General features: G+C 40.8%; 1 protein-coding gene across 2 annotated transcripts in view; it reads left to right on the forward strand.

Moving 5' to 3' along the window:
* The first annotated feature begins 11,765 nt into the window (after positions 1–11,765).
* LOC135771156 (alpha-2-macroglobulin-like) overlaps positions 11,766–17,429 on the forward strand; it is a 36,065-nt gene continuing 30,401 nt past the window's right edge. For both annotated transcript variants that reach the window (XM_065281266.1, XM_065281267.1), the window contains exons 1-4: positions 11,766–11,915; positions 12,156–12,336; positions 12,622–12,778; positions 16,062–16,114. In XM_065281266.1, coding sequence (XP_065137338.1) covers positions 11,809–11,915; positions 12,156–12,336; positions 12,622–12,778; positions 16,062–16,114 — 498 coding nt within the window. In that variant the 5' untranslated portion in view covers positions 11,766–11,808. The remainder of the gene's footprint in view (positions 11,916–12,155; positions 12,337–12,621; positions 12,779–16,061; positions 16,115–17,429) is intronic.

Consider the following 17,429-nt stretch of genomic DNA (forward strand, 5'->3'; position numbering starts at 1 on the left):
TGGTTTCTTAAAATATTGTACAAATATACTTGTAAAAATAAGTTATTAATCATTGCTATCATTGTATAATGTTGAAAATATGCATGTACGTGAAAGAAAAAACCGAAACGAACAATTTGTGGTGGGAACAAATAATTTTAAAGTTGAGGCAGTAGGGCTAAAGGACCATGAGAGTGCCCAAAGTCATCAGAGAGTCTATAAAACTGCCAAGACAGGTCGTATTGAAGAGAGCCTTGCTTGGAGAAGCCTCACTTTATGTGTGTTTTTCATACTAACAATGTTAATAAAATTATCAAATGCATTCATAATTTCTCTTTTTCACCGGAAAAAATTTGGCTAGTGGAAATGCTGATTGGCTGGTAACTTTAGAAAGTTACCAGCCACATTGGCTGGTGTTAATTTAGAACCCTGGTCAGAAGGATATGTTTTATGAACTTTTATAATAAAACTGACCTGGGTTCACCTACACTGGTCATTTGTGATCAACTCCCCCTAGTGGTGAATCGTCGGATTTTCGATACGTTTGCTAAAATCATGTGACTGGCCAGTTTGAAACAAGCTCTGAACCAATGATTCGAAACAAAAGATTCGTAAATGTTTCGAACCCTCATGAAGCATGCTTCGAAATCGCTCATCACTAGCAGGAAGTGCAGAGTCATCTTCAAGCACATGTAGTGAGAAGCTGTGAAGCACATGTTGAACTGCTATTGGAGATAGATGGTGAAGCAGGGAATTACTTTACTTGCTGGACATTTCCAGGGATGCTACTGGTGGGATAACGGTTAACATTTTTCAATAGTTTAATATTAAATGCAAATTGATGGCAAGAGTGCTAAAGTTAATGTAGCTAATCTCTAACTGCTTTATGCTTATGTTAGCTCATGTAATAGCTTGATGGTGGTAGCCAGAGGTGGGTAGTAACGAATTACATTTACTTCGTTACATTTACTTGAGTAAATTTTTTGGGTAACTAGTACTTTTAGAGTAAATTTAAGGATGGGTACTTTTTACTCTTACTCAAGTACATTTCTAGTGAAAAAACTGTTATTTTACTTCGCTACATTTGGCGGCATTACTGCAGTACTTTCAAATGGTGATAATTAATGTATATATATATATATATATATATATATATATATATATATATATATATATATATATATATATATATATTAACTTTATAGGGCGTGTTCGAAAGTTTCGCCAGACAGGCTGTGTCACCCTTTAGCATGCGCGCCCGCACGTAGATGATAGGAGAAGCAGATGAGGGCGCGTGTGCGTTGTGCGAGATATCGGAGGCAGATCATGCGTGGCTTCAAGTTCTGTCTATGTTTTCACTCCAAGAGGTCAAAAAGTGTGATGCATGCTTTGTTAAACGAGCTGACATCTCATCGTACAGGAATTCAAGATCCAACCTGAAGTGGTAAGTGTCAGTAATGTCTATTTGAGCACTATTATGTGACACACTGTCCGAGTTTTTTTTTGCCATAATAATTATGCACTCCTGTGCAAGCGATGACAAAACCTAGTGTAAGTTAAACCATACAAACAGCACATTCACATCTGCACATTTCCATACCATTTCCCCACAACTAAACAAACTGAACACCATACTGTAAGGACGTCTTGCATTAATACACAAATCCTGACACCTCACTAATGTGTAGAAAATACATTCAAATAAAAACGGGATTGTATTTTATTTAAATCCTTCCTAAAAAAATGAATTAATAAAAATAAAAGAATAAAGTTTTATTTAAAAGAAACATGTATTATATATTATAATAAATGTAGAGTTGATTTGTAAAACAGATAAGTTCAATATGAAATTCTAAAATGATCATTTTTATTAAGCTCCTGTTTATGTTCAGTAATTGCACTTTAATGGCAATGAAAATAACCTATTCACATGATAACAAACAGACACACACGTTCTTTTTTGTTTACTGTTTGCATGTTTAAATAAATACAGAGTTAACCATCAGAAAAACATCTGTGTGTGTGTTTGAGATTTTTCTCAAATGACACATTATGTGATGTTAATTTACCCATTGCAGGACTGAGATAGGCTGCTTTACTTGTATAAAGTAGAACAATGAGACTTTTAAGGAGAGGTTTGTGAAAACCCTCCAAGTAGTCTGAAATTCAGTGCTTTTGCGCTACTTCTTTATCAGATCGGAAGTAACGAGTAACTAACTACTTGAGTAGTTTTTTTCATCTAATACTTTTTACTCTTACTCAAGTAAATAATTAGATTTTATATTTTTACTGGAGTACATTTTTGTATAAGTGGTTGTACTTTTACTTGAGTACAGATATTCTTGTGTGAACTTACCCCAGAGTTAGCTGATAGATGCAGGAAGGCCTTTACCAATAATTTGTCGAAGGTAAGCTGTCCTGCCAAGTGCAAGGTGAGCCTCTATCAAAGAAAGTGGATTAAGAGAACTCCCTGTCATTATGATGTTGATGGAAGTGACCGCCAGTGCAGGTCAAATAATCTGAGCACTTGTGGATCTGGCTTAGGATGCCAATTATAACTCATAAAGCAGCCAATAGGTTGATTCTTAGGAGTGAGACGATCACACTTGTTATGCATGGAGTTGGTGGAATGGCTACCAAAGTAGCCACAAAAAGATACCTCCTCAGAGTTTGAATTAAAACTTTCAAGGGAACTGAGAGGGCCCATTAACTAATCTGTTAAGGGCTGAAGAAGATTGCCCGGTTGTTAGACCTGAAGAGTTGAGAAGATTCTTCCCTGAAGTTGAACTTGAGGAACTAAGGAGACCTGAGGAGATTGAGTTGCTCATAAGTCAAAGAGAGGGGAGAATTGCCCCACAAAGGGTGAAAGTTGTGGGAGATCTTGTCTTGTGGGAGAGTCTTCTTGGAAAGACAGTGGGTGGAGCCCACCCTGATCTGTTTGAGCAAGTGGACATGGCGGCATATGAATCAAAGATGCCTTTTGCTCTTTCTATGAGAACAGCTGCCATTAAATATGAGGTGATCCCTGCTGAAATCCCCTTCATGACAAAGGCACTTTACATTCAAGACACCATAGTTGAAGCTAGGCGTACAGCCACAACTCACCGCGACTTCCTTAAATGTTGGAAATGGGATAGTGTTGGTGCAGCCTGCGAGCCAAAATGTGGTAGATGTTGCTGTGGGAATTGTCAGCCTGGAGGAAAGGAGATGACCTTATCAGAGGAGAGGGAACTCAACATAATAAAATATGGCCTTACTTACATTATAAAGGATGAACACAGCAAGTCTCCACATTGGGATGCGAGATATCCTTGGAAAATGGACCCTGCTTTCCTTCCCAATAATCAAAGTGGCGTTGAGGCCACCTTCTTCAGAACTGAGAAAAGGCTCAGGAAGGAACCGGAGTGGCTTGCTGCTTACAAGTCCATGTGATGGTTGAGCGTGGAGCTGCAAAGAGACTCACAAAGAAGATGATTGAGGACTGGAGAGGACCAGTTTGGTACGTTAGTCATTTAGTAGCACCAAATCCCTACTCAGTCACTACTCCAGTGCGCATTGTGTGGAACAGCAGTCAAAAGTTCAAGGGAGTGAGTGTGAACAACCTGCTACTCAAAGGGCCAGATGTTTTGAACCCCATCAGAGCTGTCCTGCTAAGGAAAGGAGTGCAAGCAGCCTTGCATGAGACACATCTGCACAGATTCCTTTGGAGGGACGGCAGGATGAAGAGATAGGGGAGTATGTCATCATGAGGGTGAATATAGGGGACAGGCATGCTGGATGCATAGCACAGCTGGCTATGTGTGAAACAGCAAGGCTCACAAAATGTTCTTACCTTGAGGATGTGCGAAGGGTGCTGGCGAAAGACAGCTATGTGGATGATGTCCTCACATCCCACAATGATGTAAATAGACTTAGCCAAGTGACCAAGGAGATTGAGGAGATTCTGCAAGCAGGTGGTTTTTCTTTGAAGCCAAGGTCCAGTCTGTGCAAAGTGGGAGGCAGGAAAATGGAGTGATAGACTTCATAAAAATAACGTTTTCTGAGACGCACAAAACGCTTGTCCTGCCAAATCAGATGAGAAATTAGGACAAAAAGGCATTAGGCATTGGGTATCTAGCACAGGAAGCAAAAACTCTATATGTTGGCATCAATCAATTTCTCCAGAAGGAGAGCGAAGATGAGAACAGACCGCCTGTCAATCTAGGAGGTGAGATCAAAGACACCTTATCCTCTCACCAGAACACTTCTGAGTCAGGTTGCTGGGCTTTATGACCCAATTGAATTGGTAACACCACTAAAGCAGAAAGGTTCCATCCTCTTTTGAAAAGCATTCCAGTAAACAGGGAGTGGAAATCTGTCCCAAAACACCTGGGACAAGCCACTTTCCGAGGGCCTTAGGCAGGAGGCCATCAAGCTCTTTGAACAGTATGCACAGCTGGGACATGTAAAGTTTCAGAGAAGCCTTACACCACAATTGCATGGTTGAATGGAGATAGAGTGCTGGTTTCACCTAGTTGACAGCCAGACAGTATAGGGACCCCATTCAGCGAGACCGCTATGGCTACCAGACGTTTTTTTGCCAACAGGATAGAAGAAATCCAAAAGTCTGTCTCAGTGAAGACTGGTAGTGGATCCCAGGGAACCTGAATAAAGCAGATGCCATGACAAGGAGAGCTTCTCTGGAGGATCTGCAAAAGACATGGCAAAGTGGGACAGATTTTTTGAGGAAGCCATTAGAAGAATGGCCAATAAAGTCAGCTAGGGAAGTGGTAGCTGACACCAGGGACACTAAGCTAAGCTGCAGAGTTGTGTCATCTGCAGAAAAGTGAGAGGAAAGAGATGCCAACAAATAATGAGCTATGTACCGTCTGAACGGACCGGACCAGCAGCTCCATTTCAGTTCACTGCCATGGATCTATTTGAGCCATATGAAGTGAAAGATGAGGTAAATAAGAGAGTGAGGCTAAAAGTGTGGGGTATCGTGCTCAGTTGCATGGCACCATTCATGCTAAGTCATTCATGCTGATATTGTCAGTGATATGTCTGCAGAAGGATTAATGCTAGCCTAGAGGTTTACGTCGCTGAGGGGACACCCCAACAAGGTATGGTCTGACCCAGGCACCAACTTTTACGGGGCCAAACCTGCACTTGAAGACCTGTATCAGTTCCTGGAGTACCTGGAAGGATCAGGAGTGGAGGAAAAGGCGGCCAAGCATAGCACAAAGTGGACCTAGAATATCCATCTTGCAGACTCACCTCATAGAAATGGAGCAGCCAAGGCAGCAATCCGGACTGTAAAGAGAGCACTCCAGAATGTAGGTGGCAATGGAGTCTTCACATGGGGAGAATTTCAGATGTTTGTGTATATGGCAGCCAATCTGGCCAATGAGAGGCGTGTAGATGCGAGAGCACAATGCCAAGAGAATTGTGTGGAGTTTATCACTCCAAACTCCCTTCACTCCCTTCTGCTGTGGCGGGCGAGCTTGAAAGGAGACCCAGGAGACTTCCAGTTTGAGGGTTACCCTTACAAAAGGCTGAGAGTGATCCAGTCAGAAGTAAATAAGTTCTGAAGAAGTGGTGTCTATTGGCAGGCCCGAAAATCTTTGTTAGAAGCAAATGGCATATGAAGGAGAGGAATGTTTCAGTATGAGATGTTGTTTGGCTTGCAGATCAGAATGCTTTAAGAGGTCAGTTCAAATTAGGCAGAGTGATCAGTACATGTCCTGACGAGAAAGGAGTCGTGAGAGGAGTCAATGTCAGGACGTTTCCCAGCTATCCATTCATGATTAAGAAGCCATCCCATGAAGAACATAGTAGGAGTACCCCAGCAGCGAATAAGCTTTCCAACAAGATCCCTGCTACAATCCTACACAGAGACGTCAGGCGTCTTGTTGTGTTGATTTCAGTGGAGGAGCAATGAAGAGAATATCTGGCATGCCCCAAAGAAAGATGATGTTGACCTCCTTGGGTTCTGAAACCAGAAGCTCAAGTGGGAGGTGTGCTGTTGGATTGCAAATGGAAAGAGACTTTTGTTTTGAAAAATAAATAGACTTTTATTTTGAAAAGGGAAGTGGAGATTTTTATAGTCCCCATGCCAGAAAGCAGGATGTGCAGAGTCATCTTCAAGCACATGTAGTGAGAAGCTGTGAAGCACATATTGAACTGCTATTGGAGATGGTGAAACAAGGAAGGACTTTACTTGCTGGATATTTCCAGGGATGCTACTGGTGGGATTTTTCAATAGTTTAATATTAAATGCAAATTAAGAGTGCTAAAGTTAATGTAGCTAATCTCTAACTGATTTGAGCCTATGTTAGCTCATGTAATACTAAAAACTTTGGCATCCTAAAATGATTTTAATTTGAATTTTTCTTGATTTAGCTTGATTAGATTTAAAACCATTTCAAATGCAGATTGACCAACCAAATTAAGACTACATTTATTAGCTGGTATATACAGTACCAGGTATATCAGTAAAGGTAGATCATATATTTAGGTTCATAAAAAAACATGCAAGTAAGGCATAAATAGATTAACGATTAAAATAGATTGATGTGCGAACCTCTCCGCTCGCGGGTTTCCCTTGACTTTGTGCAAAACTGTGCATTCATGTATGCGCTATGAATTTCTCTCCGCTCTTGCCCAGAAAGTGCACACACTCTCTTCAATCACTTCCATGCATTGTTTTATCTTTCCCGAAGTGTGCGTGTATGTGCTCAGACTGCGTCCCGTGACGCATCCATCAGCGCTCAAGCTCTTTATATGGTAAATAACCCCCACTGTACGTTGTGCTGGGTGTTCATGGGAGTTGCAGTTTCCTAGTGTCGCATTGCGCATTGTTTATCATTTTGCATAACTTTTATGAAAAAAAAAAAATTGTATTTAACCTGTCTTACCTGCTACGGTGGAAATCGACCCGCATTCGACGGGTGTTAATTTCAAGCCCTGCATATCACATGTCCATGTAGCAATAATGTAAAAAAGATGAATTAGGAATTTGCTATTCCCCAACGGCATGTCAGCACATGTGATGCTGTTTGAGTTTGTATTGGTGAAATAATGTCAAGCTGTATCCCATTCTGAGACAATACTATTTAACCATACTACTGTTTCACATTCAGGGGCCACAACACATTACACTGTCACAATGTAATAAATGCTGAGCTTAGCAGTCATATTCAATTCAATTCAGTTTTATTTATATAGCGCTTTTCACAATTGTTAATTGTTGTAAAGCAGCTTTACATGAGTAGATGTAGAGGAGAACATTGAAAATCAATACATAGTATAAGAAGTGGAATATAGCGGCTAAGGATAAAAAACCGTGTAAGCGAGCATATTAATAATGTAACGTATACAGTAAAGTGCTAAGTTAAGCCAAAGTTGGCTGACTCTCCCTGGGACTAAAAAACCCCCTAGGAGAAAACCCAATGGGAAAAAAATCCTAGAAGGACAAAAAACCCTAGGGAGAAAATAATATTTATAATATATAGACATGGTAATAAGCTCTGAATAAGCTCTACTTCCTCACATGTATTTTGTTGTAATAACTCAGCAAATGATAAAGCTTCATCTTGGTTCAAAATCAGATAAGTTCCCTTTGCTGATTGTAGAGTTCACAGCGGTCACGTGATTTACAAATATAAACACAGATTTACAGTAAATGCTACTCAGACTGACAATCAGTTTCAGTGGGAGTGTTTATTTAAGCAGGATTGAGTGTCATTAACCTCAATGTTTCTTCTGAGGGCAGTTTGATTAGATGATAGGATCTGTACACTGTTCTCTTAAATTGATTCTTTACCTTTTTAAGCATTTGGCATGCATTTATCTGAAGCAACTTACAAAAAGGAGTATTTTGTCATAGAAATGTTGTGTAGTTGTAAGGAATTGCAGGAGAGATGAACCCAAATGCACACGATGTCGGGGGAAAACTGAAAACACTTTATTGACAAAAACAAAACCCACGAGGGAGTACAAAACATGAAACATGAAACTCTGACAGATAACACTAAACTTTGACTTGGTAACTAGACTTGAGCGTACACGAACACGATGAACAGAACACAACACAATGAACCTGCACAGAACTAAAGATACACTGACATTAAATAGAAGAAACCAAACAAGATAACGAGTGGGAACAGGTGATGGGAGAAAACCAATGATTAATAATAAGCAGGAGAACGAGGGGGCGGAGTCACAAGACAAGACACCGGAGGCACATGCCACACAAAAACAAGGCATGAACCTCCACATAAGGCCAGGGACTGCCAGAACTCTGCCACCATGACAAAATACAAATATAACATAAGACTTCAAGGCAGAGTCCTGACAGGAGCCCTCCCTCAAGGGAACACACAAGACAAGAACATATGACAGATAATATACAAGACAAGACTAAGAACACATCAGAATAAAACATAACAAAAGGTGCCAAAAACAGGATAAAAATCAAAACTAATCAAACACACTTAAGTCCACAAGATACTCAGGACAAAACAGTCCAAGGAGGTGCGGGACAAGGACGCGGCTGGGTCGACCGCGCTGGACGGGTCGGCGGCGTGGGCTGCGCGGGCTCTGTCGGCGGCGCGGGCTGCACGGGCTCTGGCTGTGGCGGCACGGGCTGGGTCGGCTGCGCGGACTCGGTGGGTGGCGCCGACTCGGCCATCCCGTAGGCCGAGGCAAACTGGACAGCGGCCAGTCCAAGGATCGGCCCAGACAAGGCAGCCAACCCCTCAAGGTCCGGATCGGACTCAACGACGGCCTGCCATAGATTGGCAAAGAGCAGCACTCGAGCCCGCCTGGTCAGCCAATCCGAGACAGGGCGCACTGCAATGGGCAGTAGAAGCCCCACTGGAGGTGAAACAGTAAACCCCGACACCGTTGCTGGGTTCAGTTTTGGCAGGTTCATTCTGTAAGGAATTACAGGAGAGATGAACCCAAATGCACACGATGTCTGGGGAAAACAGAAAACACTTTATTGACAAAAACAAAACCCACGAGGGGGTACAAAACATGAAACATGAAACTATGACAGATAACACTAAACTTTGACCTGGTAACTAGACTTGAGCGTACACGAACACGAGGAACAGAACACAACACAATGAACCTGCACAGAACTAAAGATACACTGACATTAAATAGAAGAAACCAAACAAGATAATGAGCGGGAACAGGTGATGGGAGAAAACCAATGATTAATAATAAGCAGGAGGGGGCGGAGTCACAAGACAAGACACCGGAGGCATGCCACACAAAAACAAGACATGAACCTCCACATAAGGCCAGGGACTGCCAGAACTCTGCCACCATGACAAAATACAAATATAACATAAGACTTCAAGGCAGAGTCCTGACAGTAGTGATTGAATGCTGTGAAACAATTTAAGTTCACCCTTATTGCATTTAATTATTTATTGAAATATTAAACTTGAAGGATCTCTATAGACTAAATCAGGGGTGAGCAAACTTTTGTATAAAGTTTACAGAGCGGACGTGAATGCGCTGATGACATGATGTCTGCATGAACAAGGTGCGCAGTGGCATGCAAAACACGTTCACAAAAAAGGAGCAAAAATTGCATGCGTCCAATTAATGCATTCAGTCCAAGCTGAATGATTTGTTGAAAGTTTTTTTGGGTCCTACGCCTTACATTTAGACAACCAAACATAGTGACTGCTTGTAATGACACGTAATGAGTGGAAGCAAATGCAGGTGAAAATTAACAATGTTTATTAAATGTAAACACAGAGAAAGTAAGAGTCAATGCGGGAGTGAACACAGTCCGGTGTTGTTGTTGTGGCAATGGTGGCGAAGACTACGGTGGAAGTTGGTGATGAAGGTATTGAGTGCGACGTTGGTGGAGTGGTGAGCAGTGGTGAAATCCATGCTGAACACGGGAACATCCACACGAAGACGACGACAATACACATCCAACTGAAACTGTAATCCAAACGACACGAGACAACCAAACAACACAGAGCAGAACACAAAGTGAGAATCTGGCAGGGAACAGAAAGTCAGGTGAGTATTTATGGAGGTGGTGTAATGATGAACAGCTGGAGCGAGACAATCAACACACAGGTGATCGGGATCGCTCTAATGAGCACATGGCTGGGGGTGAGTGAACAAACAAACACACACACACATGACACTGAGGAAACAGTGGATTTCCTACCGTGACACTGCTAGGATGTGAGGAGACTTTTTCTATCAAATATGATACCCTGTCTTTGATATACTTATAAACAGTTTATGGGCCAGATAAAAGTGCTTGCCAACCTCTGGACTTAATCATAATCAATAAAAAAAAAAATTGCATCTTTTACATAATGGTAACATAAATGAATTAGGTCTTATGCACTGTATAGCTGTATATTGTTGTATATTCTTTATTTTATTTTAGTTACTGTTACTGTAGTTTACATGTGTGTAATTGTCACGGTGATCCGTGTCATGTTTTGTTTGTCTCTCCGATTACGTCACCTGGACATTCACGGACTGATTCATCACACCTGTTCCCTGTTAAATGTTGTGTATTTATACTGCTGTCTGTTTCTTACCTGTCGCCGGATCATTGTCATTGTCATTACTACCCTGTCTGTTCCCCGTTTCACATTTTGGATGTTCCTGTGTTGCTGTTTTACTCCGCGTGTTTTGTTTCTGTTCATTTTATATTAAATGTTATTTATTTCATGGTGAACCCTGCACTTGCGTCCTGATTCCTGTTTCCCAGTCATGACAGAATGATCCGGCCAGACTGGACGCAGCGGGTTCACGGAGGGCGGCTCCCCCAGGAGTTTCGTCGAGGGGGAGTAATGACATCGGGGTTCATTCCCCATCAGCCCCGATGTCTCTTGGGGACCACCGTGAGCGATCGCTCGCTCCTGCGAGCATGCGGGAGGAGGATCGGCCCAGGCGGTCCCCCAACGGTTGAGTCGTCGTCGACGGTCCCTCGGAGGACCACCATCCTGCTCGCAGGGGGATCCGGAACGGACCACGCCCGATCATTTCCCCGGGGTGGCTACCGTGAGAGGGTCTCCGTTTCCGCGAGGGGATGGGAGATGACTTCCGGGGGCAGCTGATCGTCGGCGATTCCCAGGAGGGGGGTAATTCGTCTGCCTCGGTTCTCGGAGCGATCGCTCCGGTTCTCCTGGCGCAGTCCGGCCTACCGTTCCTGTTGGTCTCATCCCGGCGGCTGCCGGCTTCGCCAGGGTCCCCAAGCCCTCCACCCCTCCCTTGGACTCTCGCTACCAGACTTTTGTGTTTGTTTTGTTTAGGTGAGTGTCTGGTAGCCACTCTTAGAGGGAGGGGTCATGTCACGGTGATCCGTGTCATGTTTTGTTTGTCTCTCCGATTACGTCACCTGGACATTCACGGACTGATTCATCACACCTGTTCCCTGTTAAATGTTGTGTATTTATACTGCTGTCTGTTTCTCACCTGTCGCCGGATCATTGTCATTGTCATTACTACCCTGTCTGTTCCCCGTTTCACATTTTGGATGTTCCTGTGTTGCTGTTTTACGCCGCGTGTTTTGTTTCTGTTCATTTTATATTAAATGTTATTTATTTCATGGTGAACCCTGCACTTGCGTCCTGATTCCTGTTTCCCAGTCATGACAGTAATATTACGAATTGTTGGTTAAGTTCACAAATTTTCTATGGCATTTACAAGGTAATTTAGCATATGTTGTCAAACTGAATAAACTGCATAGTTGAATGATTAATCAGATGGCCAATACAAATGTTTTTGAAGGACTTCATATTGCATAAGAGTCCCCATAAAATAAAAGGCACAGTCCAAATTCACTAAACGAGCTGGATGATCGATCATCATTCTGTCATCATGGCTCTTACTGCTGGTTGTTTTTGGAAAGGACTCCTAATGCTCTCTTTTCTCTTCATTTCTATAAATGGACAAACAGAGCCGTAAGTCACTTTTCATGATCACTGTGTTTGTTTTTATTACATAGTTGTTCTGTTTTGTTGCTGCCTGTCACATTTTTGAATGCATGACAATAAATACATATCTGAAACTACTGCAAACCAACTGACTGTGATGATTTGCATTCAAATTTCAGTATTTCTAAAATCTCTATAATTCATTAAACCCTAGACCCTCAAATGCACTTGACAGAATATGATATTAAATTAATCATCTCTCGACAGCTCTTTCATGGTGACATTTCCTGCATTGATCCAGTCAGGATCTGAAGCTAAACTGTGTGCAAGTCTCTTAAAGCCCAATGAAAGTCTTGTAATGACCGTTCATCTAGTGAAGGATGACCAGATCACATTATTACTGCAGGAAGAAACAGATGAAGACTTTCATCGCTGCTTCAACTTCAAGGTCTTACATCCAAACATGTGCAGGATAATAAACAAGATCATAATACGAGACCCTACCTGTGAAAACCCAACTTAAGTCATTTTTTTGTGATTTACTGTTTTCTACATAAAATAAGCTTACTGTACATACTTTCACATTCTGTGAAATTATAACATTGATATCTTTAACTCAGAGTCAGGTCATGTCAAACATGCCAAAATGTGATGCTTCCAAACTCATAATTAGATTACAATTAGATCTTATTTCATTATTGTAAATTATGTGTTTGTGATTATTTCTCATCAGGCTCCATTGGTGGAAGAAGAATCAGTGCAGAAAATAAAGGCTGAAATTAAAGGGGAGTCTTTCAAGATGACTGAAGAGAGAAAAGTTCTGTTTAGACATTACAATCCTTTGACCTTCATCCAGACTGATAAGCCCATCTATAATCCAGGACAAACCGGTGAGATGTTTCAAAGGTTAAAACTAGTAGGTTAACACAGTAGAGCAGTTGTATGTTGTGTTTGTACAGCAGTTCAATATTGGCAGTTCAAATGCCTTACACAAATAAATAGAATGGGAGTTTAAATAATTTTAAAAAAGTCAAGCCGACTAATAAATCTTGGCCATTTCTGCTAGTGAATATTGGGACGTACCATATTTTACAAAGCTTTTTGCAAATTTGCAGTTATTAAAGAATTAACTAACATACAGTATCAGTGGCAGCTCGTGACTTCTCTTCCAAGGGGCGCAAATTCTAAATATGTGTTCGGAGTGTCATGTGTGTTGCTCGTGTTTTCAAAATATGTGTTTGTTGCGTCATGTGAACCATGTGCATCACATGTTTTGTCAAAATAAGTGCCTGCTGCACACGCGTCAAAACCGCTTATAATAAAAGAGACGCTCACCTTCACAAAATACACGCAAGTCACTCCCTTAACACTAAACTCTGATTACGCACGAGATTATGCGAGTGTCTGGCAAATGCGAGCGTCTCTTTTATCATAAACCTTTTAGACGCATCTGCAGCAGGCACTTAATTTGACAAGACACGTGATGCAAACAGGGTCACTCAATGCGGCGAACACATATTTTGAAATTACGAACCATGGGCTACATACATGTTGTGACGAACTTCGCATTGAGCACCCTCGATCAGAGAAGTCGCCACTGTACAGTATTGAGCTTAACACTGTAAGGTTGCCGGTTTATTTCCCATTACTAGCAGGCCAAATGCCCATTTGCTCCCCAAGTGCTGTATTGCTAGATGCCTACTGCTCTTTGAGTGTGTGTTTATACCATATACTTTAAAAAAGATGGACATAGTATCGGCGATGTCACCCATAGGTTTCTGTAGATTGTTTTTGTAGCTTAAAGTAGGCGGTGTGTAAGGGACCAAGCAGCCAGAGGCAAAAAGAACACAGGTTTTCCAAACAAAGAAGGTTTATTTTAAGGTCAAACCCATAAAAAATTAGCAAATTAAATTTGAATAAAGAAATTCAAATCTGTGCTAACATAAACTAACAAACAAACTTAACACAAGAGTTCTAACCTGAACCAAAAAACCCACTCAAATGACACATGAGGGAACTTATATACACACCGGACTAGTCCATTACACACACACAGGGGATAACACAAAACACAATTTAAATAGATTTAAATAAATCCATTTTACAAAAAATGTAAACCAAATCAAATAGGTTAAATAACACAATTCAAAGTATGTTATCAAATTAGACCATTAGCCAATATACAAATTATATCAGACAAAACAAACCATCATACATTCCCCCCCAGCTAATTTCAAACATGGAATACTCCAGGAACTTAAAAGACGGTTGTTGTTGCCAGCCGGTCCTCTATAGACACGGACTTCCACAGGCATTCCACACAGCACTAAGCAGCGACAAGTAGTGATGGCCAAATGAAGCGTTTCGAAGCATTATTGCTTTCCGATACAATTGTGCCGAAAATGGTTCATTACTCGAAGCTTCATTCAAACAGAAAATGCACACCACCATCTGCTGATGAAGTAAATGTAATGCAACAAAGCTGACAATGTGAGTAGGCTAATGTACCCGCCCCATTTTGGCTGTCAGAGCTTTGACACTGTGTTCATGTTTCAAACCCTCAATAAAACATTGAGCCTGAGATGTGTTTGTGTGTGAATATTTAGCTGTAGGATACAGCACTCTACAACTTACTAACTGGACATTTATGCATTTAAAAATGTATTTATAATGTGGCAGAGGGCAACTGGACAGGGCTTGGATAATGTGGAGCAGGGTATTCATTAAATGTTGTGGTTTTTATTCAGAAATATAATTTTATATTAATTATAATACATGTTTATATTTTTAATAATTTTATAATATAGCCTAACGTTAGGCTATACATTTGGTGATGTGGGCGATTTATTTTTTTTTTTTTACAAATTCACCAGCTTTGGAGAATATTCTCTCGCATGAAACAGATGATCCTGGAGTACACAAAATTGTTTAGAAAGCTTTTCTATGGTTTGGCTTCAATTGCGTGAAAAAATAAAGCCGCCAAGTTTCAAACCTGTCAACGCCGGTTTGGGCTGTCAAAGCATGTCGTGTGGTTCACTAGAGAAATGAACCAGTGTGTTTGCTTCAGACGTCGTATTTCACGTGACTAGTGACGTAACGATACAAGCTCCGAAACAGTGGTTCATTGCGAGGACTTTTCGAGTCCGAAGCAAGCATCGAAGCTTCGGTGTCAGACGTAACATCACTAGCGACAAGTCTCCACTCCTCATACAGGTAACTTAAACTCAAAGAAATAAATATTAGCAAAAAGGAAATAAACCACTAACTAGAAAGTGTGCACCCAAACTAGTTGGTGGTAAGAACGAATGCAAATGAAAAATAAACGTAAACAAAACAACTGTGTCTGTCATTTTCATTTATGGTCCTATAATATGAAGTGATCTGTAACAAATATTGCATTAAATACTAAAGGAACAAATTATGTAAACAGAAATGTGAATGTAATGTCATGTAGTTACCGCTCTAATGTGTGGCTGCATCAATGGCCATCACACGGTGCCTGCCGTTGCCATCTTGGCTGCGCTTCACAGCGCATCACTTGCGGATATCCGAAAATGGGTAAATAGGCAGGACGTGGGTGGCTCTGAGGTGGCTGTTTGCTGAAACCACGCCCACCTAGCTCGACACTAGTGACAGCAGTGGCGTTCACCCATCACTTAAGTAGCCATGCCCTTAATTATGCAGAACTTTAAGGCTTAATATCATTTAAACAGATGAGTTACAAAAAAATTCACCCCTCATAGTTGTCGTGAAGGACAAAATTAGCTATACAGACCCAAAACATTTTTTTCCAGGCTCAAAACATATTATTTTCTACTGTAAAGTTGGGCATTTTAACATAAGGGTCTATGGGAATTGACTACCTTTTGGAACAAGCCTCTAGCGGCCAGTTGATGAATTGCAGTTTAAATCACTTCCGTATTGGCTTTATCAGAGAAATCGGACATTGCCCCTCAGTTTATGGTGAGCCTGAGATTGTTTAGAGAAAAGTATGACTGGAGATGATTCTTGTCCTTGTTGCCAAAAATCCATAAATAAATCATTTTAAATCTTTGTATAGGTTTAAGAGTTCATTGGCAACAACTGTAGTTGGCAGTAACTGTCCATATGAGAAAGACAACATTTATCACAATAAAACATGTTTTTACTTCATTTATATCTTATTTTTTTCAGTACATTTCAGAGTTGTTACCGTGGATACAAATTTTGTACCCCTTGAACAACAGGTTTGAGAATTTGTTCTTTTACTTTTAATTTTACTTGTAAAGCAGCTTGTTTATATAATTTTACTCATTTTAAATAAGGCATACTGTAAATTGACAATGCTGTCTGATATTTTGTGCAATAGTTCTTTTAATCATTTAAAAAATTTAGTAGGGATGCACCAAATGTTTGCCAACCAAAATTTTTGGCCGAAAATAGCAAAAAAAAAAAAAAAAACTAGTGAAAAGACCAAATAAATTTTACTGAACAATGAGGTCTTTGACACGATTGAATGTAACCTGCCCAGAGTGAGAGACGCGCAAATGCAGCAAAGATTTGTTAAATGCATTTTAAAGAGTAACTAAACCCCTGGACAGAGCCTGACTCCACCCACTGGCAATATTTGAAAAATGCAAGAAAAGTGGGCAGATCCCAACGAAGATAGAGGGGACGAACTAAGCTCGTATCAAGTGTGTGGTGAGATCGTAACAGGGGCGTGGTCAGCTTGAACCTGCTTACATCACGAGTCATTTTTTGGACCCAACATCCAATGGGAAAATTCAACTGCAGTAGCCACAGTTCAACCTGAAGAGGGCAACAATCAGACGTTTTTACACCATATATTGTACACTGTTAGATGTCGCTGTAGATTTAGCAGTACTTTACTGTAAAAATCCACAGTACTATACTGTATGTGTACATTACAGTACAGTACTGCAGTTCATAATGCATTCTGGGTAAATTTGTTTGAGCGGGAAAATTTTACAGTATATTTTGGTCTTGATGTAACCTTGCTGTAGCCATTGCTGTAATGTGCCAGGTGTACTTGCAATAATCAGAGAAAGTGCGCCAGAGTCAAATCACACAGACAGCACAACTCCTGGCTGCAGCTGAAGGAGGACGATTGATTTCTGGCAGTTCGGTAAGTTTGAAATATTTCTGTTTCATGAAAACTTAATTTTTAGTTTAAGAATGTTGTCAATAGTTTGTCACAATATTGTTTTAAACGTGCAATGAGAGAGAAAAACGGTCGCCAACAAAGTTTCAATCTCCCCCAGAAAGTAAGCTTACACACAGATGTCTACCGCTGCTTTAACTCGCTTTACACCTTTTTTTTAATGAATATAGGGTTGTTTTAACTAAATTATGAGGGTTTTGGTGAGCTTATATTGTGTTGAAAGTGTGGTGACAATGAAACTATTTTTAACGAAATGGACAAAGACAACCCGCCAGCGCTATCTTGCGGTCCCAGCATAATGGTCGTTTATCTCGGCGTTTCATCCGTTCAGTTAGCGTCAGAGAAAAGTATTAAGTTCGACTGTTTGGCAAGGCTGACTC

The sequence above is a fragment of the Paramisgurnus dabryanus genome, chromosome 8 (genome assembly GCF_030506205.2).
Source record: "Paramisgurnus dabryanus chromosome 8, PD_genome_1.1, whole genome shotgun sequence".
NCBI lineage: Eukaryota > Metazoa > Chordata > Actinopteri > Cypriniformes > Cobitidae > Paramisgurnus > Paramisgurnus dabryanus.